Source organism: Mustela erminea, chromosome 6, assembly GCF_009829155.1.
Source record: "Mustela erminea isolate mMusErm1 chromosome 6, mMusErm1.Pri, whole genome shotgun sequence".
Taxonomy (NCBI): Eukaryota; Metazoa; Chordata; class Mammalia; order Carnivora; family Mustelidae; genus Mustela; species Mustela erminea.
The window spans coordinates 88,157,267-88,184,925 of NC_045619.1; the positions used below are offsets into that span (position 1 = coordinate 88,157,267).

A 27,659-nucleotide genomic window follows, 5' to 3' on the forward strand; every position below is an offset into this window, starting at 1 on the left:
TTATTTGCAAAGTGGAGATGGTAATGGAACATTGTGAGAATCATACAAAATATAAGTAAGCATTCAGTGAACTTGAGTTGTCTGAATATCTCTGCCTCCTCTTCAGACTGAACAGCTCTCATCTATTTGGTTAGCTCTCACAGGCTAGTATCCTTGCCCTGCTGAAACATTGCTGAAAGATCAGGATCTTTTCCCATCCAATGAGGCCTCCCAAAGCCCAGAGTTCAGATGTGAAAGTGATTTTTGAACAAGGGTAGGATCATTCATTCATTAAATGCTGAGTACATTAGTGTGGGCCAGGAACTTTATTCATTATAGGAAAACAAAGACAAAAACACTGAGTACCTACCCAGTATGTCACATGAATTTCCCCTAACACACTTACAACAATTCTGTAAAGTAAGTTTTACAACCTGCATTTTGCATTTTGCAGAGGAACAGAAATAGAGGATGTGCACTTGGCATCAGGGAAATACAAATCAAAACCACAATGAGATACCACCTCACACCAGTCAGAATGGCTAAAATTAACAAGTCCGGAAATGACAGATGCTGGCAAGGATGCGGAGAAAGGGGAAACCTCCTACACTGTTGGTGGGAATGCAAGCTGGTGCAACCACTCTAGAAAACAGCATGGAGGTTCCTCAAAAATTTGAAAATAGAACTACTCCGTGACCCAGCAATTGCACTATTGGGCATTTACCCTAAAGATACAAACGTAGTGATCCGAAGGGGCACGTGCACCCGAAGGTTTATAGCAGCAATGTCTACAATAGCCGAACTATGGAAAGAACCTAGATGTCCATCAACAGATGAATGGATAAAGAAGATGTGGTATATATACACAATGGAATACTATGCAGCCATCAAAAGAAATGAAATCTTGCCATTTGCGACGATGTGGATGGAACTAGAGGGTATCATGCTTAGTGAAATAAGTCAATCGGAGAAAGACAACTATCATATGATCTCCCTGATATGAGGAAGTGGAGATGCAACATGGGGAGTTAGGGGGGTAGGAGAAGAATAAATGAAACAAGATGGGATCGGGAGGGAGACAAACCATAAGAGACTCTTAATCTCACAAAACATACTGAGAGTTGCTGGGGGGAGGGGGGAGGGAAAGGGTGGTGGGGTTATGGACACTGGGGAGGGTGTGTGCTATGGTGAGTGCTGTGAAGTGTGTAAACCTGGCGATTCACAAACCTGTACCCCTGGGGATAAAAATACATTATATGTTTATTTAAAAAAATTTTTAAATTTTTAATTTAATTTAAAAAAAGAGAAAGAAATAGAGGATGTGGGCACTTTCCTAAAGGCATTCATAAGCCAATCAGAAGAAGATAAGATATGGTATATGAAAAGCTGCTAGAAATACAAGATAAACTATAAGGGATGTTGAGAGGAGATACAAGATGCACAGTCATGTAACTGGTAAAGACAGGTGCTATTCCCATAGCCTAGAAGCCTTCCCCTCAGTCCTTCCCTGTGAAATTTCTACTCCTTCAAGAGTCAATCAAAGCATTACCTCCCCTGTGAAGGCTTCTCTCTGATTCTCCCAGACAAACTTAGGTTCGTCTCCCTTTGTGCCACTTAGTCCTTGGTCCCTCCTATCTTTATGTGGTGACATTGTTGATTTGCTTTTCTGTTTTCCCCAGAGATTGTGAGCTTCTTGGGATCAGGGTGAACAGACTCAATTTCATCCAGAGCTTGATAATAAAAAATTAGAAAACACAAGGTTGGAGAAGAAGGGAAAAGTTAGGAGTATGATTATGAATAAAACCTTAGGAGTAAGGTGCCTGGGAGGCTCAGTTGGCTGAGCATCTGCCTTCAGCTCCAGTCATGACCCCAGGGTCCTGGGATCGAGTCTGGAGTCAGGATCCCCACTCAGCCGGGAGCTTGCTTCTCCCTCCACCTGCCACTTCCCCTGCTGGTGCTCCTTCTCTCTCTCTCTCTCTCTCTCTCTCTCACTCTGTCAAGTAAATAAAATCTTCATTTAAAAAAATTGCTCAGGGGCACCTGGGTGTCTCAGTGGGTTAAAGCCTCTGCCTTTGGCTCAGGTCATGGTCTCAGGGTCTTGGGATCGAGCCCCACATCAGGCTCTCTGCTCAGCAGGGAGCCTGCTTCCCCCTCTCTCTGCCTGTCTTTCTGCCTGCTTGTGATCTCTCTCTCTCTCTGTCAAATAAATAAATTAAATATATTTTTTTTAATGCTCAGAAGTATGAATTTAAAGAGCATATTTGGTCAAGGGGTGGGTGGTTCTTGTAAGGTAATAATAAGGGCTATAGAACAAGTGGATTAAGAACCAAGGATTTGGACTTGATCCTGGATTTCTTAGGGAGTCATTGAAGGTTTCTAAGCAGAGGAATTATATGCTCTATTTTTCATTTTAGAGAGAATAGTCTGGGTACCGAGTAGGTAGTGTCTAAAAACAGGGCAATCCAAAAGAAGCTATTGGCTTGGTCCAGGTGAAAGACAATGAGAACCCCAAACCATCAGGATGCCCATAGAAATGGAAACACTTTCAGACCAGGTTGGGGGGTGGGGTGGTATGTGGGCGGTTCAATCAGTTAAGCATTTGACTCTTGATAGCTCAGGTCTTGACCCTAGGGTCATAAGTTCAAGCCCCACACTGGGCCACGCTGGGCACGGACCTACTTAAAAAAAAAAAAAAAAAAAAAAAAAGACCAGATGGGAAAACCAACTGGAATATCAACAGATATATCCAGGTAATTTCAAAAGAAAAAAGTGTGGAGGATGACTGGGAAATTGGGAAAGTATTGAGACCATTGGCAAAATAGGAAAGCTGAGGAATGGTTTGTGGGAGGACAGAATAAGAATGGTTTAGATGGGGCGCCTGGGTGGCTCAGTGGGTTAAAGACTCTGCCTTCAGCTCAGGTCATGATCTCAGGGACCTGGGATCGAGCCCCACATTGGGCTCTCTGATCAGCAGGGAGCCTGCTTCCTCCTCTCTCTCTCTTTGCCTGCCTTTCTACCTACTTGTGATCTCTGTCAAATAAATAAATAAAATATTTAAAAAAAAAAAAAGAATGGTTTAGATGTGTTGGGCTTGAAACAGGTACAGCTGTAAAATTCTATTAGGATCTTAGGTAATGTCTCTGGTTTATTTCCCATATTCTTTCTTCCGATACCTAATGTTCTGATAGCCATGTTGACCATAGCAACATATTAAAGGCTCAGAATTTAACCACTGATGCTCTGTGGAATGGCCCTTTCCCAGTCAAGATAATCATATTTAAAGAGGCCTTTTGGGGGCGCCTGGGTGGCTCAGTGGGTTAAAGCCTCTGCCTTCGGCTAGAGTCATGATCCCGGGGTCCTGGGATCAAGCCCCGCATTGGGCTTTCTGCTCAGTGGGAAGCCTGCTTCCTTCTCTCTCTCTCTGCCTGCCTCTGCCTACTTGTGATCTCTCTCTGTCAAATAAATAAATAAAATCTTTAAAAAAAATAAAAATAAAGAGGCCTTTGGGAGATGGATTTGCCCAGTAGATGATTCTAAGCAAAGACCTCCAGCCAACACTGCTGAAGGCAAGTAGGAGGCCAGAAACAACGAGGCAGGTCACAGAGGGTTCAAGTGAGATCTGAGTTCAAACCCCTGCTCCAAAACTTCTCTCTTTGAAGACTTGGTGTTTTCCTATAGGAAGAACAATGGGAATAATAACATCACCCACCTTGTAAACTTACAGTAAGCATTAAATGTAAAGTACTAGTACAGTTCTCAGCATATAGAAAACATTAGATAACATAAGCTACTATTAGCATTATTATTATTAATTATTATCATTATCATTGTCAGTAGCTCATATGGACATCCTCTGTAGACTGTGACCTCCTTGGAAGTAGGGGCCATCTTACTTCTTTCTTTTTTTTTTTTTTTCAAGATTTTATTTATTTTTTCAACAGAGATCACAAGTAGGCAGAGAGGCAGGCAGAGAGAGAGGGGAGGAAGCAGGCTCCCCGCTGAGCAGAGAGCCCGATGTGGGGCTCGATCCCCGGACCCTGAGACCATGACCCGAGCTGAAGACAGAGGCTTTAACCCATTGAGTCACCCAGGTGCCCCATCTTACTTATTTCTGTATCCTTAGCTCAGGGTATAGGACATACAAAACTTTTGTTTGTTTGTTTGGAAACTGAGATTAGGGGTGCCTGGGTAGCTCAGTCAGTTAAGTGTCTGCCTTTGCCTCAGGTCATGATCCCAGGGTTCCGGGATCCAGTCCTGTATCAGAATCCCTTCTCAGCGGGTTGTCTGCTTCTCTCTCTGCCCCTCCCCCTGACTTATGCTCTCTCTTCCTCCCTCTACCTCTCTTTCTCTCTCTCTCTCTGACAAATAAAATATTTTTAAAAAAGAAACTGAGATTAAACCATTGCTATGATATGTATTTTTAATAAGCCCTTTATTTTGCAATAATTTTAGATGTATTGCAAAGTTGCAAAGATAATATGGAGAGTTCCCAAATACCTCTCACCCAGTTCCTCCCACTGATATTATTTTATATGTCTATAGTATATTTGTCAAAACTAAGAAACCAGGGGCGCCTGGGTGGCTCAGTGGGTTAAGCCGCTGCCTTCGGCTCAGGTCATGATCTCAGGGTCCTGGGATCGAGTCCCACATCAGGCTCTCTGCTCAGCAGGGGGCCTGCTTCCCTTCCTCTCTCTCTGCCTGCTTCTCTGTCTACTTGTAATCTCTGTCTGTCAAATAAATAAATAAAATCTTTAAAAAAATAATAAATAAATAAATAAATAAAAAACTAAGAAACCAACATTGGTATATCGCTATAAACTAAATTCTAGATTTTATTTGGATTTTTAAAAAATATTTTATTTTTAAGTAATCTCTACACTTAACATGGGCCTTGAACTCATGACCCCAAGATCAAGAGTTGCAGGCTCTACCAACTGAGCCAGCCAGGCACTCACTGCCCCCTGACTTCTGAAAAACTTACTTGGATTTTTTAAAATTTTTTTAAAAAATATTTTATTTATTTATTTGACAGGCAGAGATCACAAGTAGGCAGAGAGAGGAGGAAGCAGGTTCCCCGCTGAGCAGAGAGCCCGATGTGGGGCTCGATCCCAGGACCCTGAGATCATGACCTGAGCCAAAGGCAGAGGATTTAACCACTGAGCCACTCAGGCGCCCCAACTTATTTGGATTTGATCATTTTTCCACTGATGTCCTCTTTCTATTCTGAGATTCAATCCAGGGTACCATATTGCTTTTATTGTCATCTCTCCCCAGTCTCCCCTGGTCTGAGGCAGTTTCTCAGTCTTTCTTTGTTTTTCATAACCTTGACAGTCTTTTTTTTTTTTTTTTAAGATTTTATTTATTTATTTGACAGACAGAGATCACAAGTAGGCAGAGATGCAGGCAGAGAGAGAGGAGGAAGCAGGCTCTCCGCGGAGCAGACAGCCCGATGTGGGGCTCGATCCCAGGACCCTGGGATCACGACCCGAGCCAAAGGCAGAGGCTTTAACCCACTGAGCCACCCAGGCACCCAACCTTGACAGTCTTGAGGAAAACAGGCAAGGTATCCTCTAAACTGTCCTGCAATCTGGATTTGTCTGATATTCTTCTCATAGTTGGATTGGGGTATGGATTTGTGGGGAAAAAATTCATGGAGGTGAAGTGTTTCCCATGTCATCATATCAGAGGACACGTGAATACCCATTTGACAACTCTGGTGAGGTTAACCTTGATCACTTGGTTAAGGTAGAGTTTGCTAGATGTCTTCCCTATGAAGTTACTATTTTTCCTTCCCGTAGTGTATTCTTTTGCCCCCATCTCCCTCTTCTCTTGGAAAAACAACATTCTGTATTCTATTCTTTAGAAGCATGGTCACCAAGTCTAGCCCAAGGTGGGAGAGGTATTAAGTTCTTGCCTTCTGGAGAGCAGAGTATCTACATACATTGGAAATCTCCTGGAAGGAAAATTTATCCTCTTGTCCCCATTTGTTTGTTTTTTTGTTTGTTTGTTTATTCAACCACTTATTTATATCAGTGTTATGGACTGAACTGTATTCCTCAGAAGAAGAAATGTTGAAGTCCTAACTCCCAGTACTTCCGAGTATGATCTTATTTGGAAATAAGCTCTTCGCAGATTTAACCAGGTTCAGATCATTAGGACAGATCCCAATCCAATATGACTGGTATTTTTGTAAAAAGGGGAAATTTGGACAGTTACACACAGAGGGAAGCCAATGTGAAGATGCCCATGTGATGCCAGAAGCAGAGATTAGCCTGATGCATCTGCGAGCCAGGGGTTGCCAAGAATAGATGGTTACCACTAGAAGCTAGGAAAAGGCAAGAAAGCGTTCTACCCAGAGTCTCAGAAAGAACATGGCCCTGCTAACACTTTGACTTTGGACTTCTAGCCTCCAGAACCATGAAGCCATAAATTTCTGTTGTTTTGAAACACACAATCAATGGTACTTTGTTATAGCAGCCTTAGCAAATGAATATGATCCATATGCACTTGTATATTGATTTTCTACCTTATTTAATCCAAAATTATATTATTTAATGGTTGCATAAAATTTTTTCAGCTTTGACCTTTGAGAGTCCTTTCAGGTTGGTACTTACATCTCTTTAATATGTTCCCATCTTTTTGGTTTTTTGAGCACTTCCTTACTTTCTTATACTACAAGGTGTTCTAGTTCATCTTGTATTTCCTGTACCAGGCCTAGAACCAGCTATTTCTCGAAAGAGTTTTGCTTCCTTTTGTTGGAGAATGGTAGTTAGAAACCAAGATCTGGGTGCTAGTTGTGCTCACTGCTATTGGAGTGCCATTGCTTCTAGGCCCACTCAGAGAACGGAGTTAGATAATACATACGCTAAACCATGTAGATACACATATCTAGAGTTGCTTCTGTATTCACCCATCTGTATGTATATTAAGTGAAATATGAGTTCATACTGGGTCTCTGATTTCTAACCAAACATCACAGGATACATTCCAGCCTGTCCCTCTTACTTATCTGTGACTTCTCCCACCAACAGTAAGAAATCTGGTTTCCTGGGGTGCCTAGGTAGCTTAGTGAGCTAAAGCCTCTGCCTTCAGCTCAGGTCATGATCCCAGGGTCCTGAGATTGAGTGCCGCATCGGGCTCTCTTCTTACTGGGGAGCCTGCTTCTCCCTCTCTCTCTGCCTGCTTCTCTGCCTACTTGTGATTTCTCCCTGTCAAATAAATAAATAAAATATTAAAAAAAAAAAAAGGAAATCTGACTTCCCAATATCCATAACTTACTTGTTCAACCCAAGTATACATGAAAGCAGTTTCAAAAATTTGTAATCTATAAGCCCATGAGAAACTTTATCAACTAGAGCACAGTGTTCACGTAGATTATGCTGTACATTTATCTTTATCCTTATAGTTTCCAAGCAAAACCCTGAGGTTTTTTAAAGATATTACTTATTTACTTGGGAGAGAGCACAAGAGCAAGAGAGAGAGAAAACACAGAGGGAGAGGGGGAGAGAGAAGCAGTGAGCAGAGAGCCCACTGCGGATCCGAGGACCCAGGATCATGACTTGAGCCAAAGGCAGATGCTTAAACAACTGAGCCATCCAGGTGCCCCAAAACACTGTTTTCTAAAGTTACTTAGGTCAGCACTTTTGCCCCACCCCCTTCATTGTATTTATGTCATAGAACTATAATATAGTTAGATTTATTTGCAACCGTCTACATTCTACCCCAGAATTCCATAGCATCCCTGTTTTTTTTTTAAGTGCGTATGAAGTATGTGTTGGATGGACAGATATAAATCTTAAGCTCTCTGAGAGCATAATTTCTCCCTATTTGTGTCCATATAACCTATTTACATCCACATAAATAGATGCTGTGTGAATCTACTGAATATACTTTTATTCATTCAATTGCAAAGAAGTAAATCTCAGATCCCCAGTTGCTGCTCCTTGTCTACTAATGATTCCCAGTTCCCAAACTGGCTGGCTGACTCCAGCCCAGTCTAGAAAAGTGCCATGCTGTCCTCCCATCTCTTCTCCCAAATTCTAGTATAAAGTCGTATTCTCCAGAAAGCCCTCTTTAATTTATTCCGGGGCCAGGTTTCCCTCTCCTATTGTACCCTGACTGTCCTCTGGGCCTCTTAGACTCTTTGGCCGTTACCCTAAGAGCAAGGGGGAAAAAGAGGAAAAGAGAGAAGAGGGCTGAAGGGGTGGGAGGGCCAGGAAACCTCTTGGGGTGGGCTGCACTAGCCCAGAAATTCAGGAACAATGGTAGAGCTTCCAGAAGAGGTACAGTGCTCCTCCCTTCACCTCTCAGTTCCCTTTGCTCCCACCAAAAACACCAACTTCTACTTGTATCAGTTCCAAACTCCTTAAATGGTAGCTGGTGGCCCAGAGATGAAGAGGATGTGGGACCCCTGTCCTCAAAGTACTCCAAATCCAACCAGAAAAGTAGGACACATGAAAAGATAAACAAAAATTTAAGACAGCAACACAACGATGTGGATGAAATAAAAGGAAAGAGGAGAGCTGACCCAGCCACTGAGGAAGAGGTGATAGAATTTGGTGTATATTGAAGGGAATGAGGGTTCTATTCCTGGGAGCTGAAAGCATAGGGTCCAGAGGAAGAAATCTCCTCTGAGCATCAGTTAGGCCGCAAATCCGCTTCTCCTAATCTCTGTTCAGGCCCAGAGGTGGGAGACCACCAAGGGGATTTTGGGGAGGGTGAACCAGCCAGTGCTTTCAGGTTCACTGTCTGCAGGGCCATGGATGGTAGATGGGAGCCCAGGTCTTTTTTTTATTTATTTGACACAGGCAGAGATGCAGGCAGAGGGAGAGGGGGAAGCAGGCTCCCCGCAGAGAGCCCAATGCCCATGCTGGATGCTGGGCTCTATCTCAGGGCCCTGGGATCATGACCTGAGCAGAAGGCAGAGGCTTAAGCCACTGAGCCACCCAGGCACCTTATGCGTATGGGAGGAAGGGGACCTGGCATTTCAGCAGAGGTGTTCTGAGGAGGAGAGAGTCACATGAGGAGGACTGGGTGCCGCAGGACCAACAGGAAGGCTGTGTGGGAGAGAGACTGCTGGAACTGGAGGCTGGAGGCCAGCTGAGGTTATCGCAACAGTTCCCATCCAGCCCACACCAGACTTGGGCCATGTCCTAATGTGGTCACTGATCGACATCCCCAGGTCTTTCCGTCTGGGAAATGGGCCATCACTGTCATTCCTCAGACTCAAAGCTCGAAGGGTCTAGGCAAGCCCTTTCCTTCACCCCTTGTTCTCTAAAGGAAGCCAGCCCCTGGGGTGTCAGGGATTTGGACAGACAGGCTGTGTGTGTGAGAGACACAGTGCATAGGGAACCAGAGAAGAGAGCATCCCAGGCAAGAGAAGGAGGAGGTCCAGCAGCGTTTACTTCTGGAAAAGCCTGTTTTCACAGTCCTGGCAAAGCTTTCAGCTAACTCTTCTGTCACAAGGAGGCTCGAGTCCCACAGGTCTGCCCCTTGGCCCGTGCTCCATCCTGAGCACTTGGCAGGTCCTGCGGTTCCCACTGTTTCCGGGGCTGTGGTAAAGGACATCCCAGAGGGAGGAAAAAGCTGAATCCCAGAGTCTCAGTCTGCAAGAAAAAGACTAGTTAGACTCCAACGCCCACACAGTGCAGCTCTGGACGTCGGTGCTGGAGGGCTGGGGGAAAGGGCAGTGTGGTGCCCCCGGCGTGGTGGTGGTCCTGGACTGGGCGTCCGGCACACAGGGCAGGGAGGGAGAAGGTGGGCAGGTGGGAGCAATAAACAGGGCAAATCTCTGGTGGTGGTGATGTGGGAGGGGGTATGGGGAGTTTGAGAAGGGAGTACTGAGAAGGAAGGGCGGATGGGAGAGGCTCCCACGGACGGCTCTCCTGCAATATAACCCACAAAGGAGAAGGATGACCATTTAAAATGTCACACTGGAATCCTGCAGGGAGCACATCCATCTCTTTCTCATCCCAAACTTCCTTTGGACTTCCTGTCCGATGCAGGAGCAACAAGCTGGAGCCCATCCGCAGGGCAAAATAAACAGTGATAAGGGTTTGGGGACAGGACAGAGCTCTCCACCCTGGGCTCACAGCTTGGGGCAGGAGGTCACAGAGTCTCCGCAGAGTGGAGAAGAGCTTCCCCCTCCCAGGCCCCCAACTCTCTTCCTCCCAGCCTGTCTCATCTGCCTCAGTGTCTCACAGCTACTACACGACACTGCTCCCCCAGTTCATGTTCTGGGGTCCCAGGGTAGCAAGAGCAGGGGGTGGAGTGGTGCTGGGAGTGAAGTTCTTTTTTTTTTTTTTTGTATTTGCATAAAAGTTCCCGAAGCCCTTGCTGACATTGTTGCTTGGGGGCCCAGCGTTTTAAACTTAAGTCACCGGCCTGAGCCCTTGTTTTAGGAAAGAATGAGATGGCTCTTGTTGCGTAATCCTGAGCAGGGCCTGCGGGAACTGCCAAGAGGTCCTTCTTCCTGCCTCTCGCCTCTGGGAAGGCAGGCTCAGCTAGGAGGGCTGGGGATGGGCGGGACACTGCCCTGGAGAGAGGAGGTGGGTGTGGGGGGCTGGTAGACAGTGTAGTGAAGACAGAAATACCCTGACCCAGCCGGTCCAGCGCCCCCTGGGCAGAGCAAAACCCGACAGGGAATCCAGACAACCCAGTGGCTGATACTGGGGATGAAGGGGCAGATTCTAAGAAAGGAAAGGAATGGAAGCTAACCTAAAGGACAGAAGTTGGGGGGGGGGGGTAATCTGTTCTCTGTCCACTGTTGCCAACAGCACCCAGAGTGTGTGTTCCTCTAACTTTTGCCCCACCCCCCTCCACCTCTGTTATGTCAGCAGGCCAATCCCCCACCACTACCCTGTCCCTACCTGCCTGGTGTTCAGCTATTCTCACTCTTGCACACCAGAATATTCTGGTGGCCCCACCACAATCCTAGGGTTAAAGCCTGTACATTCGAAGAGTGTCTCCCCACCCTCTCCCCACCTCTCCCCTTGTTCCCCTTAACCCCTTCTACCACCTTCACCCAGTCTGACCCCCGATCCCCCGTTTTCCCATAAGAACATCTCAAACATCTCTTCCTCTCCTCTTCCTTAGGCTACTTTCTCCCCTCAGCAGTGGGTTTTCCCAAGACCCCATTATCCATCATCTCTGGCCTTTTGTCTTTTCCCTTTGCACACATTTCTCCTGTGACTCCCACACACCATCCCTCCCCCTTCCCTTCAGACAGTAAGCCCCTCACTCCCCACCGGAATCCCTACGCCCCTTCATCCCCCATGCATACACATGAACCGGACTCCACGTTTTTCTGTTTCATCCCAACTCCCGCCCTCTCCTTCTTCCACCCCTCCCCACCCTCTGGTGCCTCCAGCCAGCTGTCCAGCTCCCAAATTCCGGCCACGAGTCCCGGGAACAAAGCAAGAAAAATCAGAGTAATTTGGGAAGTAAACAGAAACTGGGAAGGGAGCGGGGGAGAGAAAAGTGGGGAGGACCCAGGTGGGGGGGGCCCTCTCCAGTCCCACCCAGTTTAGGGAATGCCCCTGCCTTCTCCCCCACCCACCCCCCTTCACCTGGCTCTTAAAGGGCCCGGCCCCTGACCGCCGGCTACTTAAGGCAGAGGGGCGGCGGCGGGCAGCAGCTGCGCTGCGAGGGCTCTGGGAGGAGTGGACGGGGCAAAAATCCTGACCATGACCCCCCACAGGCTGCTGCTGCCCCTGCTGCTGCTAACTCTGCTGTTCGCTGCCCGTTCAGAAGCCGCCTTGGCACGGTGCCCAGGCTGCGGGCAGGGGGTGCAGGCGGGTTGTCCGGGGGCTTGCGTGGAGGAGGATGGGGGGCCACCGGCGGAGGCCTGTACGGAAGCTGGGGGCTGTCTCAGGAGGGAGGGGCAGCAGTGCGGGGTCTACACCCCCAACTGCGTCCCAGGACTGCAGTGCCACCCGCCGGAGGAAGAGGAGGCGCCTTTGCGGGCGCTGCTGCTGGGCCGCGGCCGCTGCCGCCGGGCTCGCGGGCCCCAGGGTGAGTCGGCGCCCCGCCCCTGCCCCGCCCACGTGAGCCCTGCAAAGCCCGGGGCAGGGTCCTGGAGAGCAGGCACCTGCCAGCCTCTGGGTTCTGTCAGTGATGCTTCTTCTTCCTAGCCCGGGGCTGGACGCGAGGGTGGTTGGAGGGGCACGTTTTGGGTGTGAAGGGACAAGAGCGGGAGGCAGCTAGAAGGTTGGGGTGTGGCTACAGGCTCTGGGGTCAAAGCAGGGAAATGTCTGAGCTCTGAACCTCCCCCCACCCCCAATTCATTTCCTCTTGAAGGGAAAGGTGAGCATGGAGGGGTTTAGGGCCATGCCATATGCCACAGCATCCCTGCTCCTTCCCTCAATCCCCCCCACCTCCACCCCCCACTCCCAGCTGGAGAAAGGACCCAGATGTTGTTCCCAGCTTCCATTTGGAGAAGGAAAGAAGGGAATCCAGACTCCAAAATCCTGCACACACTGAGAAATAGCCCCTCCTTCTCCCCTTAATATCAGGGTGTCCAAAGCACCTGAGCATGGGCTCTAGAACAGATGATGTCCCAAACCCAGAATTGTTTCAGACTAGACTAAGGTCAGAGGGCAGGCTCTGGGGGCCTCAAGAGAAGGGGATAGAGGTGGGAAAAGAAGGAATCTGCCAAATCAGGGTTATGATTTAAAGCTGCTCAGAACCCTCCACCCACCCTACCCCACCCTACCCCAGGGAGGAAAATAGAAGTCTGAGTCATTGGGTGGGTAGGACAGAAGTGAGTCAGAATCCAAAAGATGGGGGGCAGCAAGGACAGGGGAGGGCAGGAAATGAAAGCAGTCCCCCCACCCAGGGGCTCCTGGTTTCTTTCATGGGAAGGGATGAGAAGTTAACTGGGAGTTTCTTTCAGTCCAAATGCCTGTGTCCAGACTGCTAGGGGTCCTCCTAGAAAGGGTTGTCTAGGCGGGTCAGAGAAGGTCGTGGGAGCATGGTTGCGGTAGGGCGCTAAATGGAGACAATGAGGGGCAAGGTGTGAGAAGGGTGGAAGAAGAAGGATCAGAATCAGGATTGCAGAGGGACTGGCTCTTGAGCTGCGGGTATAAGGCAAGTGGGAGCAACTGTCTAGGCTTGAGGACTGGGTACTTGAGCAGAGCTTGTCTTTGGGCATGGAAAGAAAGAGCTGATCCCTTTGGGGCCATAATATCTAATTTTACAGCTGGGACAAGTTCCAAGCAGTGCATACTCCCCTCCCTGCCTTTCCTCACCCTGACATCCTGGTGGTACCAATTTACTTCCTCACCCCCTCCCGTCCTGAGCTTTCCTAGGCTCCCCAGACACCATGTATGACACTTTCTCCAGAGCCAAGAACAGCCTGAAGGTTAGAAGTCCCTCATTCCCTGCATCTTTGCAACCTGTCCTCTACCTGTCCTGGTCAAGGGCTGAGTACCGGCTCCTGGGACCCCTGGGGTTGAGGTGGGTTGAGATATGGGGGACCAGAAGGGAGAAGCCCCCACTGCGGTGCCCCAAAAGTAACCATGTCTAAAGCCTGGGAGGGATGGGCTGAGTCACAGCAGGTTCACACCAGGGACACACATTCCACTTGGGTCCCCGCTAACCCCCTCCCACAGCCCTTGCTCTTCTGCCTCATCTCCCTGGCTTGGTGCACCCCCTGCTGGCTTCTGTGGGGAACAGCCAGGTCTTTTCACTGCAAGCCCAAGGCCTCCCAATATATTTGTGCTTACACTCTGTGTTTGCTTTCCAAAGTGCTTCTGCCTTAAGACTAGTCTGGACATATTGTCAGGAAAGGTAATATCCCTCCTTGTCAGAGAGAGAAACTGAGGCCAGAAAAAGGTACAGGTGGAGGCAAGTTCTAACTGACCTCATTTCCACTACTTGGAAAGATCTTTTCTTCCTCCCGCTTCAGGGAGTCAGGGTGAGCAAGGCTCTCTTCCATTTGGTTCTGGTCTTTGACTCCCAATTTCTGGACTCTTCCTCCCCCATTCCTCTTGTGGCTGTAGGAGAGAATCCTAAGGAGAGCAAACCCCAAGCAGGGACCACTCGTCCCCAGGACGTGAACCGCAGAGACCAACAGAGGAATCCAGGGACCTCTACCACTGCGGGCCGGCCCAGTCCTGGAGGTGTCCAAGACACTGAGATGGTGCGTTTGCGATTGGCGGAGAGCCGGAGGGGTGGGGAGCCCTGGAAACTCCCATCACAGGCTGTCCCCTTGGGCATGGAGTGTTTTCCCACGTGCACGTCCTGGGAGCCCACCTGGGGAAGCCAGGGATGGCATGGTGAAGCTAGGCTGGGCTGGTTCCAAGCTGCATGCTCTCCCTCCTCCCAGGGCCCGTGCCGCAGACATCTGGACTCAGTGCTCCAGCAACTACAGACTGAGGTGTACCGAGGGGCTCACACCCTCTACGTGCCTAACTGTGACCATCGGGGCTTCTACCGGAAGCGGCAGGTGAGGCCCCTTGTCTTCTCTCTGCCCCTTGGTCCAGCAGCACAGATGCCTACCAGGGATGGGGTGAGGGTCGCTTACAAAGGGCATTAGGGAGACTGTCCCTGCCTTTAAGATCTTCCCACTTTAGGACCCACACAAACACAGAGAACAGCCACATGCTATAGTAATGGAGCCAGACTGCCTGACTCAGGAATGCCTAAGTCCTGGGCTCACACTGGTGAGACAGCTCTGGTCACCTAGGGGCCTAGGGGCTGTGAACTCACAGGGAAAATTTGCATTTCTAAGCTGTCCCTAGTGCTGATGCCGAGGCTGGTTTGGGAACCGCACCTCGACAATTGTGGTTCAGGCCTGGAAGACTAGGGCCAATTGAGTGAGTGGAGAAGAGCAGAGCAAGAGACTCAGTACCCATGGGCCCTTCTGTCCCTCCTGCCAGAGCCTGAAGGTGGCCCCTCTGATCCTCTGTGCCTCTCTCCCCAGTGCCGCTCCTCCCAGGGCCAGCGCCGAGGTCCCTGCTGGTGTGTGGATCGGATGGGCCAGCCCCTGCCAGGGTCCCAGGATGGCGATGGAAGCTCCTCTTGCCCCCCTGGGAGCAGCGGCTAAGACTGGAGGGCTGGGGTGGGGAGATGCAGCAGGGCCCCTGGAAGGAGCATGGGGCTGCCATCTTGGGTCATTTGTTGAGTGATGAGTAACTCAGGAGCCCTGAGCCCCATACTCCACCTTCAGGCCCTACCCCCACTGTCCCCCCTCACCCCTAGACCCCACACACGGGAAGATTATTAGAGTGGGCTTTGGGTGTGAATAAAGCTGTGTTGGGGGTCTCTGGCCTACGTCTCTGTGTCTCTACATCTCACATGTATGGAGCCCCAGCCCTTCTTTCTCCCACTTTCCGGACTGGCGGAGGTTTCCAGCCCTCGAGCCTCTCCCAGCTACCCCCCAGGGAATGGGAGCATGACGGACAGGGAGGCCATGGCCTTTTTCTCAGTTTGTGACCTTGTTTCTAACACTAATATTTGGACACAAGGGGAGAGGGGAGAGAAAGGATTAATAGTTAATCCCCAGCAGGAACCCAACAAAGAGGAACTCTCGAAACACTTACCTTTCTGTTACATTCTACTAAAAAGGGAAGGAAAGTCTTGCTTATCAAGCCCCTCCCATGGGCCAGACCCTGGAACATGGGCTTCTGGGAGGACTTCCTCATTGTGTGTTTACAATAACCTTGTCAGGTAGGGACTTTTACCCCTGTTTTTACAGAGGAAACTGTGGCTTCCAATATTTGGGTCACTTGCCTGAAGTTACACAGCTGGTAGATGGAGATTTAAATCTTGTTCTTCCGTCTGTGACAATGCCTGGCCTTCCCTAGACCCAGAATAAGTGTTTGTTTTGCGTCCTCTCTGCCCACATGCTAACCCCAGCAGGTGTAGGGAAGAGCTGCCGCTTGAGGGCCCTGGTACCCAGCCCCTCCTGGAGGGGCCACAGCCTCACCTTTGTCACAGGTGGCACCCCATCATAACATGAATCACACGCGTACAACATGTCTTATCGCTCGGTCTAAGGGAGCCGAGCTCACTGTTACCTGAAGAGCCTGCAGGCTGCTGGGAAGGCGAGTGTGCTAGGCGACAAGCCCCCCTCCCCACGACACACAGAGATGCAAAGCCACCGTTCTAGAGGGAGGCGTGGCTCCCTCAGCTGGACATCTGGGTGGCGGCTTGGGCTGCTGGGGGTGGCAACCATTCCTGGGACAGCCAGCACTCTGGAACTGAGAAGCGTTACCCTCTAACCTCCTGAGCTTCTGGAGGTTCCCTCCTCCTGAAAGGACTTTAGTCTTTGGAGCTGTCGGATGAGCTGAGTGAGATAAGAGCTTGGCAGGCTGCGAAGGAAGGGAGGGGACACTTCGCCACCACTTCTCCACTGTCTGCTGACCCGTCAAGACTCACATCATGGAGCCAAAGGCGGCCCGATTGCGGAGGGGAGAAGGGTTGAGAGGAGAGCAAGAGGACCGACCCTCGGCAGAAGGTGAACCGCCCTCGAGGGGTGGGCAGAGAGCTCAAGGGGGCTGGAGGTGGGGACGCCTTGTTGAGGGCGTCCCTCCTGTCTTGGAAGGCAAGGGAAGGCAGCCACTGTCTCTGCCCCTCACTGCCCAGCCAGGAGAGGGAAGTGAAAAGAGATATTCAGAGCTGAGGCCTTGCCCTATCTTGTGGGCTCTTTCACTCCTGAGGGTGAACCGAGTAACTTCCCGTTTCCCAGGTAATGTCATCAGGCTCCCAGTAGCCTCCTCACCCTCTGCAAAAAAAACTTCCCCTTCTGGTCACCCCACCATAATACAAGATACTCCCCTGGTTGGGGGCAGGGAGGCGGCTGAGCTGACAGGGTTTCCTGGACGAGGAGGCTTCTGGGTCTGTCTGAGGTTGCAGAAGCCTAACTCCTCCCCCTTGGATATGCCCTTTGACCCCTCCTCCTAGGAAACTCTGAGAAGGACAGAGGCCTGGACTTGGTGCAATGGACCCGCCATATGGAGGTGAGGGAATCAGAGGTCAGAGGTCAAGAGGGACAGGTCTTGGGAGAGTGGAGGGGCTCAAACCCTTCAGATGAGGTGAGAGCTAAGGGTTAAGATAGAGGGGTCGGAAATACTTATCAGGAGGCCAGGGGCCAAAAGTCAGCCAGTGAACAGTCTTCTGTTGGCGGGATAAAGGTCAGAAGAGGGAAGGCTGGGGAGAGGGAGAAGAGAGTAGGGTCAGAGAGGACAAGGTGGTCGGCATCCAGACCCTGGCCGTGGAAGTGGCTTTCCTTGGTCCTCACTGCTGCCCTGAGAAGCCAGGGAGAAAGAAGTCTGGGGGGAACCCCTGGGCCAGAGCCTTGCCTGTTCCCGGTACTTAGCGACATGGCTGGTGCGCAGAGAAGCTCAGCAAATACATGGTGAACGAGAGGACGGCTCACTGGGAGAGCGACCACCGGCCTGCCCTGCTCTGTCCCGTAGGCGGTGAAGATGCAGCTGTTGGAGCAAGCTCAGGGACCGCTGATGGAGCTGCTGGACCGGGCCATGTGGGAGGCCGTTCAGTCCTACCCACCGCAAGGTGGACCTCCGCCCTCCGCGCCTCCAGATTCCTCGAGCAAGTGAGCCTCTGAGGAGCTGGGGGCTGGGTTCCTGTAGCAGGCGCCTCTTCCGCAAGAGTTATGAGCCCTACATATCATCTCATGCATCCTTTGTCAGTGTGGGCATGACCCCGACGTCAGCCTTCTCTCTGTTGTCCTTATGGCCTCTGCCTGCCTGACACTGACCTCCAGCTCTGGGCCTTGTTCTGCCCTGGCCCTGACCTTCCACCTGGTCCTGCCCTCTGGCCCTCACCCTGATCTTCCCCTACTACTGCTCCCAAGTATCCACCTTCTGCAAGGCTCTGCTCTCTGCCCAGAACCACCTTCTCTCATGTCCTGACCCAGAACAACTGTCTTCATTCAGGGCCCGGGAGCCATCCCTGGGGAAACGGAAAATTTTCATCATCCGAAAGTCCCTGCTTGAGTAAGTCCACATCACCGACCCGGGATGGGAGGAAAAGAAAGAGCTTTGGCTGGGGTCCAGGACCCCTCGATTCAAATCCTCAGGTTCTAGGGGTTTGGAGGGAAGACTTGGAGAGAGCTTCTAAAGTTCATGCTCCCCATTTGCCCTGGGCATGATTGTGGAAGAAAGGCCACCTGGATGAGAAGTCCCAGCCATGTCCCAGCCCTTAGCTGCAAGTTCCCAATCGCTAGTCCCCATCCCACATGTGTATCATGCCTGAGCTGGTCTCCATGACCTTGAAGACCCTCCCACACCAACATCCGGGCCCCTGTCCCTGCAGCGAGCTGATGGAAGTGCAACATTTCCGTACCATCTATCACATGTTCATCGCTGGCCTGTGTGTCTTCATCATCAGCACCCTGGCCATCGACTTCATCGACGAGGGCAGGTAGGCCCCCCTCCCGCCTGAGATAGGCACACAGATCAGACCCCTAGGTCCCCAGTGTTCCACCTGCCACTGGCCTGAGCAACCACAGCTCAACCCCCCCACTTTGATCCTTTGATTACTGGATACACATCACCATCGCTTCCAACAACCTTGCCACCTAAAAGACACTCTTAGACTTCTTCCTTCCACAGCCTTGGATGGCCCTTGGTCTGACCTCCCGGGTCAGCTACTCCGCAGACATTCTGTCTCCTGCTCAAATACTTCTCAGTAGCAACCATGCCCAGATCCATATGAACACACAGGCACACATCCTACCTCTCACACTCCCTCCCAAGTCAGCACTGTTTGATTCAAGTAACTTCCATTGGGCACCTTCCAATTCCCTGACCTAAGGGCCAGAGATGAGAGCCAGACCCCATCCCAGTCTCTGAGGCACTCCCAGTCTTGTGGGGAACCCAGACATACCCACTGACATCCCCCCAGAGCACTACCAACTCTGGGGATGAGTCTTAGAGAGGTGAAGAGCCCGGGGTGGGGTCTGTATTTACACCTCCCCTGTCTCACCAGAAGTACAGTTTAGGAAGCAGTAAAAAGAAGAGGACCAAGAATCTGTGGGTTCAGCAATAGAATTGCCTTCTGGCAAAATCGTTATTAATTATATGAGGAATAGAAGGATCAAATTTCAGTAAAGAGTTCAAATACATGTAAAAGTGACAGACCTTCCTGACCACTCCACCAGCCCCAGACCGCTGTCAGAGATAACATTTTTAACAGTTTGGAGAGTTTCCCTCCAGTGCATTTTCCATGCGTTCACATCCACATGTGCATAAGAACCAAGAAGGTGTCTGTTGTGAGGCTTTGCATAAATAAGATACTTACTGTACTTACTGTTGTGTTTTTACTCCTTAATAACTTATCTTCCTATCTTAAAGATTTTTCCATGTCAGCCCACTGTCCTTTACTCACTCATGGACATTTAGGTGGTTTCCAATTTTTCCCTGTTACAAACCATACAATCTAAACATAAGCAAATAAAACACCCAACGACCTGCTTTCTACTAACTTCGTCTACAGCTACAGACACTCCAAAAGAACACAAGTAACAGAAACCAAGCTAAACTCTGAATATCCCATATTTTAATACCAGCAGCATACAAAATTCTGAGCCCTCCTGCAACACCTAAGATTCAGAGAGCTCTAAAGGTCATGTGTAAGCAAAATCACCCCACGATTGAGTCTTTTCAGGCAATACCCTGTGCTAGAACTTCGGGACAACAGAGGTGCCATCTTGAAAACCTTCAGATATGGGGCGCTGGTAACTTTCACAAAATACCTCGGTTTGTCTTCCAAGAGTTCTGACTGCAGAGGGAGGGGACAAAGATGGGCCACACATTTGTCTCCTTTGTGTCTCCCTCTCAATTCCAAGGCTGATGCTGGAGTTTGACCTACTGATCTTCAGCTTTGGACAGCTGCCCTTGGCGCTGATGACGTGGGTCCCCATGTTCCTGTCCACTCTGCTGGTGCCCTACCAGGCCCTGCGGCTATGGGCGAGGCCCCGGGCTGGAGGGGCCTGGACGCTGGGGGTAGGCCTAGGCTGCGTGCTGCTGGCGGCCCACAACGCGGTGCTCTGCGTCCTCCCAGTCCACGTGGCCCTGAAGTATCAGCTCCCGCCGGCTTCGCGCTGTGTCCTAGTGTTCGAGCAGGTGATGGGCGAGACGAAGCTGGGGGCGGGGCTCCGGGGGGGGGCACTAGATACTATAGTACTGGTGGGGGCGGAGTTAGTTCCTAGGGGCGGAGTCCGTCTTCAAGGATTTGAACGCACCAGCCGGGGCTCCGAGGAAATTTGCTGCTGTGCAAATGAAATCGGACTTTGCAAGGAGTCACCGGTATTGGCTGACTGGAGGCTCCGCCCTGGCCTTTCCTGTACCCGTTTATCCTTGACTCATTCCAGGAGCGACCTGTTAGGCTATAAGACTATCAGACAAAAAGATAAAATACGGGCTTTGACAGTACAGATTTTGCAATCCACCTGCCTCTCTTCCGCAAAGGAGCGCACAGAGATGTTAAGTGATTAGCTCAAAGCCACACAGCAACTTAACCTCGTTTCCATTCCATCTCAGGTCAGGCTCCTGATGAAGAGCTACTCCTTCTTGAGAGAGGCTGTGCCTGGAGCCCTTTGTGCCAGAGTAGGTGAGGCCTTGCGCCGGCCCCGCTGTGAACTCAGGCCTTTTGGCTGTTTGAGTGAAGTCAGCGGTTGCAGGATTCTCATACAAGCTCTGGCTTCCTGATCCTGTGCTGCCCCCAGGGCAGAACTCTGGCCTCCCAGCTGGACTCTGTGGGCCTTAGTCATCAGGCATTCTCAAGTTCAGCCTCTGAGATATGGCGCCTCTGACACCCAGGACTTCCGGCACTTTCCAATTTCCGGGCCTAGCCTGGAAAGACCCAGGGTATGAGAGCCTTATATTAGGAAGTCAGAACAGAAGGAGAGGAAGAATGTGTGGTGGAACTTGTGGGTGCCAAATGAAAAATGACAAAGCAGGTCCTGTACCAGAAGTAGGGCGCCTGGAATGGAAGCAAAAGAAGAGTGTCAAAGAGCAGCTTCAGGGGTGCCTGGGTGGCTCAGTGGGTTAAAGCCTCTGCCTTTGGCTCAGGTCATGGTCCCAGGGTCCTGGGATCGAGCCCCACATAGGGCTCTCCACTCAGCGGGGTGCCTGCTTCCTCCTTTCTCTTTCTCTGCCTGCCTCTCTGCCTACTTGTGATCTCTATCAAATAAATAATAAATAAAATCTTAAAAAAAAAAAAAAAAGAGCAGCTTCAGGTCCTGCGTAGTCTCACCTTGCCTGCCACACCTCCAGACTCAATATCCAGCCCCTCACCCATCCCCTAAACCCCTGTCCTACCCAGCCCTCCACCCACCCGGCCCTTTCCCAGCCCCCACCCTTCTCCCACTCTCTCTCCCTTCCCCCTTCACTGACAGAGCCCTCTCACTCTTCCCCAGGAGACGGCAAACAAGCCCCCAGTTTCTCCAGCTACCTCTACTTCCTCTTCTGCCCTACACTCATCTACAGGAAGACTTACCCCAGGTAAGACCCTGTACCTCTTTCCCAAATGCCCAGGCCCATCAGGGACATTGCCCTTCTCTTTTCCTCTCTCTGGGGTCTTTAGCCTCACCCCAGACCCTGGCCAGTTTCTCAAGAAGCTTCCCATAATTACAATGGGAAATAAATGGCAGGTAGACTATCCCTTCTGCTTTGCACAGCCCATGGTGACACGAGAGTGACCAACTGTCCTGGCTTGCCAAGGGCTGCCCCAGTTTTAGTACCAAAAATCCTCCACCTTGGGAAACCGGTCAGTCTGGAGCAAACTCCTGATGATTAGTCACTTTAGTTGACATTCGAGCTAAAAATCCATTTGCCGTGTCTAGTATGGATGGTGCAGAATGTTCTAGACCTTTACCTCCCCAGATTATCCTCCCAGGCCTGAGGAACTTCGGGAGATTCGGAGAGAGGGCCTGTGCCCCTGCAGGCAGGGAACAAAATAAAAGGTTGGGAAACATGTTATCCCCATTGCTGTTGCAGGACACCCAATGTCAGGTGGAATTATGTGGCCAAGAACTTCGCCCAGGTCAGAAGATGGGGTAGAAGGGCACACACGTGGTGGCTGAGGGGGCATTTCTGGGAGTGAGATGGGGAATGCTGGGGAGGAGGGCAGAGGGTGGTGCTAAGGTAAGAGGAGGCAGGTGCTGGGCTAGAATCCAATTCCAGAAGGAGGGGAAGCTGCTTGTGACTCCTCTTAAAGTGACATGTCCCTCACTCCTCCCTCACCCCTCCCCAGGCCCTGGGCTGCGTGCTGTATGCCTGTTTCATCCTGAGCCGTCTCTGCGTTCCTGTCTTTGCCAACATGAGCCGGGAGCCCTTCAGTACTCGGGCCCTGGTGCTCTCCATCATGCATGCCACGTTGCCAGGTGTGGCCACCAAAGGCAGGGCTGGGGAGGGTTGCACCCGGGTGAAGGCTTCCTAGTAGGGGACTTCTCCCTCCCCTCCCTCTTTCCCTTCAGTCAGGTTCAACACCTCCTGCCTCTGGAACCTCTCCCACCTGTGGCCCCTCCCATCATGGCTCACTTCAGATGACCACTCCACTCTCTCTCTTTCCACATTGGCCTTCTCACCTGTCTCCTTACCCCTTCAATCTTTCCTCCCCCGCCTGTCCCCGACGAACATCCCTCCTCCAGGTTAGTCATTCCCCACCCTGGTTCAAAAACTCCAGTGACTTCCCATTGCTGGCCTCTCCAGATACAGTTTGATCCCTTGGCCTGGCATTCAAGGCCCCTTCCCAGAAAGCCCCTCCTGTCTTCTCATCCTGCTCCAGGCCCTGCCCATTCCTTGAAAGATACTCACTTTCATGCCTCCAGGCCTTTGCTGATACTGGTCCCTCAGCTTGGACTCCTTTCCCCATTTTCCAGCAGCGAAGTCCGGTCTGTTTTGGGGGCCGCCTCCTCCAGGAAGCCTTTCAGTTTTAGCCATCAATCACCATGACCCACCCCTTTTTCTGCACTGCTAAGCCCATCAATGGCCACCATGCTTAGCTCCCAGCACACTTGACCTTGATGCATGGTTGGACATGTCTCCGTCCCTATCTCAGCCTCTGTCTCTCTCTCTGCTCTCTCTCTCTCTCCAACCACTCCATGAACTCCTGAGGGTCAGGGGTTTTGAGTTTCATCTGTGCATCCCTGGCATCCAACATGGGGGTCATGAGCAGATGGATGGATTAATAAATGCATGAGTTAGTGAGTGACAAATAAGTGGTTGGTAGGATTTGGGGCCCTGGTTGTCAATGAGGGGCCCTTGGAGCTTCCCAGGGGATCCAGGTGGGCCAGTCTGACCTTCAGCCCTTGTCCCCACTCACCAGGCATCTTCATGCTGCTGCTCATCTTCTTTGCCTTCCTCCACTGCTGGCTCAACGCCTTCGCAGAGATGCTACGATTTGGAGACAGAATGTTCTACCGGGTGGGTCCTGGACCTGACCCCTTGGGAGCTGGATGCAGTGAGGGCTGGAGAGTGATCTGGGGACGTTGGTGGCTCCATGGGGTGTCACCTCTGCTGTGCCATCAGTCTCCCACATGAGAAACGGGCTTCCCTGGATATGGTTCTGATGTCACCCCTTCCGCCTCCCGACTAGCCAGGGCCAAAAGCTCTCGTTCGCATCTTACTTTGGAATCGTCTTCCCCTGAGAGGGAACAAAGGAGGGAGGTCCCCAGATCCTGAAGAGGCAGCTGGGAGAGTGCCTGCTGTCTCTCTTCAGCCAGGGGCCAGCCCCCTGGGGAACACTGGGACAGGGTGCAGGAAGCAAGGAGTTGCAGCTGGGGCCCGAGAAGAGTCAGGACCCTGATGCTCACCTCCTTCCCCTAACCCTGACCCCATTCTTCCCCCAGGACTGGTGGAACTCGACGTCCTTCTCCAACTACTACCGCACTTGGAATGTGGTGGTCCATGACTGGCTATACAGCTACGTCTATCAAGATGGGCTGTGGGTACGAGCTCAGCAGACCCCCCCCCGCGCCGCCAGCTCCCACAGCTAGTAGAGTCTTTCCAGGACATTCTCTTTCCCTCTGTCTACACCATTCACATTTTCCAGACCCAAGGGCCCCCTGGACCTCCATCTACGCTCTTCTACCTAACCCAGTGGGCAGAAAACCCTCCTTAGAATCTAACTTCCTTCCTTCCTTACCCTTTTTTTTTTTCAAAGATTTTATTTATTTATTTGACAGACAGAGATCACAAGTAGGCAGAGAGACAGGCAGAGAGAGAGGAGGAAGCAGGCTCCCCACAGAGCAGAGAGTCCGATTCGGGGCTCGATCCCAGAACCCTGGGATCATGACCTGAGCCGAAGGCAGAGGCTTTAACCCACTGAGCCACCCAGGCGCCCCCTTCCTTCCTTATCTAACTCCACTCCCCACAGCATTTCCCCCTCCTTAGACTCCTCAGGAACATGTATGTAGCGACTCTCAGTTACCAAGACTTTTCACATACATGATCTGCACAGTAACCCTGACAAGTATCATTATATCCCCTTTTAAAGATTGCATTAGCCCAAAGAACTAATAAAATGCTCTTAAATAAGATATACCAGCCCTTCAGACCCCAAATCCCGTATTCTTTCCATATTCTTTGTACCATACACTCTTCTGGCTTCCTTAAAGAGGGGACTCTTTGTGGAGAAGTCTTGAGGAGACTTATTCCACCCTCCTCCCCCCACCCCTGCCAGCTCCTTGGCGGCCGGGCCCGAGGGGCCGCCATGCTGGGTGTGTTCCTGGTTTCTGCCGTGGTCCATGAGTACATCTTCTGCTTTGTCCTGGGATTCTTCTACCCCGTCATGCTGATACTCTTCTTAGTTATTGGAGGTGAGCTGGGCCTCCATGTGTCACGGGAGGGGGAGCCATCCAGAGGGAGGAAGCCTGGAGTCCTGCTTCTGGAAATTCCAGACTGACAGGGGAGGACACACACCCTTCTGGAGGGGGAAGCATGAAAGTTGGGGTGTGAAGGAACTTGGGAACAGGGAGGGAGGCAGCAGGGGTTTTCTTGGGGGATGTGGAAGATTTCTGGCTGGAGAGGAGCATCTGAGTGGTGCACACATAGAGGGAGACAAGGGGGAGAAGCGGCGTGAGGATGGAAGGTTTAGTATAAGATCCAGAATACTGCTATAAACAGAGGAATCCTGCTTTCACATGAGCCACTTGAGATCTCTATGGGTTGCTAGATCTGGGTTCAAGTTCCTGTCATCACTCCCCAGTGCCCTGGGATGAGAAGGCAGCCAGGGAGACGAGGTGTCTGGAGCTGGAGTAACAAGCTTTCCTCTCACATCAGGGCTGATGAACTTCATGATGCATGACCGGCACACGGGCCCAGCGTGGAATGTATTAATGTGGACCATGCTCTTTCTGGGCCAAGGCATCCAGGTCAGCCTGTACTGCCAGGAATGGTACGCTCGGCGACACTGCCCCCTCCCCCAGGTAAGGGACCACGACCGTCACTCAGCTCCCCATCTAGAAGGACACACCTCCCCTCCACAACAGCCAGCCCTCTATTGTTCCCCAATTCAACAGCCATTTGGTCAGGGACCAGGGCCTGTTGTGCGGGCTTCTGTGTCTTGGATGTGTAGGGTGGGCACAGGGGAACTCATGTACAATTCACCTCTCTCCGGCACAGACGACCTTCTGGGGGCTGGTGACACCTCGATCTTGGTCCTGCCATACCTAGAGATCAGAGCACCCTCACTGCCCAGATGATACCACCAAGTTCTTCTCTGCCTGCAAAGCCCGGGACCAGGGTGCCCCTCCCTGCACTCCTGGATCTAGCTCCAAGTCAAGGGGGCCTGGCAGGCATGACCAGGGAACTCCAGAGACGGAGATCCATGGACCCAGAGGGCCACTGAGCACAGACATGGAATGGTGATAGCTCTTGAGCCTCCAGCCCCCTAGAGTAGGCACAGGGTCCCCTCCTACCTCATGACTGTCCAGACTTGGGAAGACTTGAAGGATCTTACAGATCTGGTCAATGCAGGGTGACCTAAAGAAGCCGGGGCCGCCAAGGTTTGAGAAGGGTTTGGCTGGCTTTTTGTACTGTTTCCAGTACAATAATAAACTGTGTTTCTTTTTATTCATTCATTTGTTGATTCCTTCATTCATTCTTTGATGAAGGCCCACTTTGACAGGCACACTGGAAGAGCTGGGTCCCCAAAGGCAAGACTGTGTGGTGGGAGGGGCTGAGGGTCTTGGAAGACATCCATTGCCTTTTTAATGCCATCCCCTCCCCAAAACCCAACTTTGCCCTCCTTTCCACCTCTATTCCTCCTTCACCTCACATTTCCACACCCCTTAATTCTTCTGCTCCCAGCAACCTCATATCTGGGACAGCCCATAGCAGACCCAGGAGAGGAAGTGCCTGTACAGACCTGATGCGATTATCTCACCTTCCTGAGCCCCATTTTCCACAGCTATAAGGGGACCTTAAAATGAAGAGTGTCCTGACCGTATGGGTTCAGAAGGTCAAAAGATTCATGTTCAGCACCATTCCAGAAACCAGACTGTGTCGTCATTCTAAGGAGAGGATCGTTTCTATCCTCCTTACACAGGTCCCCCCTCACCTGGTGTGGGGAAAACATCTAGACCAGTAAACTTTTAGGGAACTTAGCCCCGGGACACAGAGGATCAAACAAACCAGGATTCCTGAGAGAGGGATAGGTACTTCTTTTTTTAATAAGAATCTTTTAAAAAATTATTTTAGAGCGCCTGGGTGGCTCAGTGGGTTGGGCCGCTGTCTTCGGCTCAGGTCATGATCTCAGAGTCCTGGGATCGAGTCCCTCGTCGGGCTCTCTGCTCAGCAGGGAGCCTGCTTCCTCCTCTCTCTCTCTCTCTGCCTGCCTCTCTGCCTACTTGTGATGTCTCTCTGTCAAATAAATAAAATAAAAAATCTTTAAAAATAAATAAATAGGGGCGCCTGGGTGGCTCAGTGGGTTAAAGCCTCTGCCTTCGGCTCGGGTCATGATCCCAGGGTCCTGGGATCGAGCCCCGCATCGGGCTCTCTGCTCTGCAGGGAGCCTGCTTCCTCCTCTCTCTCTCTCTCTCTGCCTGCCTCTCTGCCTACTTGTGATCTCTGTCTGTCAAATAAATAAATAAAAATCTTTAAAAAAAAAAAAATAAAAAAATAAAAAAAATAAAAATAAAAATAAATAAATAAATAAATATTTTATTTATTTATTTTTGCATGCATGCAAGAGAGAGTAAGCACAAGCAGGGGGAATGGGCAGAAGGAGAAGCAGACTCCCCGCTGAGCAGGGAGCCTGATGCAGGGCTTGATCCTAGAACCCTGGGATGACAACCTGAGCCGAAAGGGGATGCTCAACTGACTGAGCCATCCAGGCGCCTGGTACTTCTTTTTTTTTCTTTTCCGTGTTAACAGTGTGAATGGATATCTTTTCATGTCAACAATATAGATCTATTTCCTCACTTTTTTTTTTTAAGATTTTATTTATTTATTTATTTGCCAGACAGAGATCACAAGTAGGCAGAGAGGCAGGCAGAGAGAGGAAGGAAGCAGACTCCCTGCTGAGCAGAGACCCTGATGCGGGGCTGGATCCCAGGACGCTGGAATCATGACCTGAGCCGAAGGCATAATGAGGCTTTAACCCACTGAGCCACCCAGGCACCTCTATTTCTTCACTTTTACTTACTGCATGTATACACTAGAAGTTATTTAACTATTTATAGACATTTCAATTGTTTCCAGTATTTGGCT

The 27,659-nt window shown here is 50.8% G+C and overlaps 2 protein-coding genes across 3 annotated transcripts; both read left to right on the forward strand.

Annotated features, from left to right (window-relative positions):
* The first annotated feature begins 11,559 nt into the window (after nucleotides 1-11,559).
* IGFBP6 (insulin like growth factor binding protein 6) lies at nucleotides 11,560-15,249 on the forward strand. The gene is made up of 4 exons (XM_032348338.1): nucleotides 11,560-11,991; nucleotides 13,980-14,119; nucleotides 14,306-14,425; nucleotides 14,903-15,249. Exons 1-4 carry the CDS (start codon nucleotides 11,664-11,666, stop codon nucleotides 15,023-15,025), a joined length of 711 nt encoding a protein of 236 aa, XP_032204229.1. The 5' UTR covers nucleotides 11,560-11,663; the 3' UTR covers nucleotides 15,026-15,249.
* A 421-nt stretch (nucleotides 15,250-15,670) lies between these two features.
* On the forward strand, nucleotides 15,671-26,025 carry SOAT2 (sterol O-acyltransferase 2). Of its 2 annotated transcripts, XM_032348335.1 has the most exons (15): nucleotides 15,675-16,438; nucleotides 16,885-16,940; nucleotides 17,400-17,536; nucleotides 17,880-17,939; nucleotides 18,259-18,366; nucleotides 19,793-20,069; nucleotides 20,487-20,556; nucleotides 21,365-21,449; nucleotides 21,945-21,990; nucleotides 22,201-22,330; nucleotides 23,275-23,372; nucleotides 23,798-23,896; nucleotides 24,631-24,766; nucleotides 25,230-25,375; nucleotides 25,572-26,025. In XM_032348335.1, the coding sequence occupies exons 1-15, from the start codon at nucleotides 16,363-16,365 to the stop codon at nucleotides 25,620-25,622; spliced, it is 1,575 nt and encodes a 524-aa protein (XP_032204226.1). In that variant the 5' UTR covers nucleotides 15,675-16,362; the 3' UTR covers nucleotides 25,623-26,025. The 2 variants fall into 2 exon arrangements, with proteins under 2 accessions (XP_032204227.1, XP_032204226.1); XM_032348336.1 differs by lacking the exon at nucleotides 18,259-18,366 and having other exon boundaries at nucleotides 15,671-16,438.
* Nucleotides 26,026-27,659: the final 1,634 nt, after the last annotated feature.

Excerpts from the sequence above, each read along its gene's own strand:
- IGFBP6 (XM_032348338.1), top strand. The coding sequence starts at position 11,664 with ATGACCCCCCACAGGCTGCTGCTGCCCCTGCTGCTGCTAACTCTGCTG. Across the intron at positions 11,992-13,979 it reads CCGGGCTCGCGGGCCCCAGG|GAGAGAATCCTAAGGAGAGC; the intron begins GTGAGTCGGCGC and ends TTGTGGCTGTAG. Across the intron at positions 14,120-14,305 it reads GTGTCCAAGACACTGAGATG|GGCCCGTGCCGCAGACATCT; the intron begins GTGCGTTTGCGA and ends CCCTCCTCCCAG.
- SOAT2 (XM_032348335.1), top strand. The coding sequence starts at position 16,363 with ATGGAGCCAAAGGCGGCCCGATTGCGGAGGGGAGAAGGGTTGAGAGGA. Across the intron at positions 18,367-19,792 it reads GACTTCATCGACGAGGGCAG|GCTGATGCTGGAGTTTGACC; the intron begins GTAGGCCCCCCT and ends CTCAATTCCAAG. Across the intron at positions 25,376-25,571 it reads GACACTGCCCCCTCCCCCAG|ACGACCTTCTGGGGGCTGGT; the intron begins GTAAGGGACCAC and ends TCTCCGGCACAG.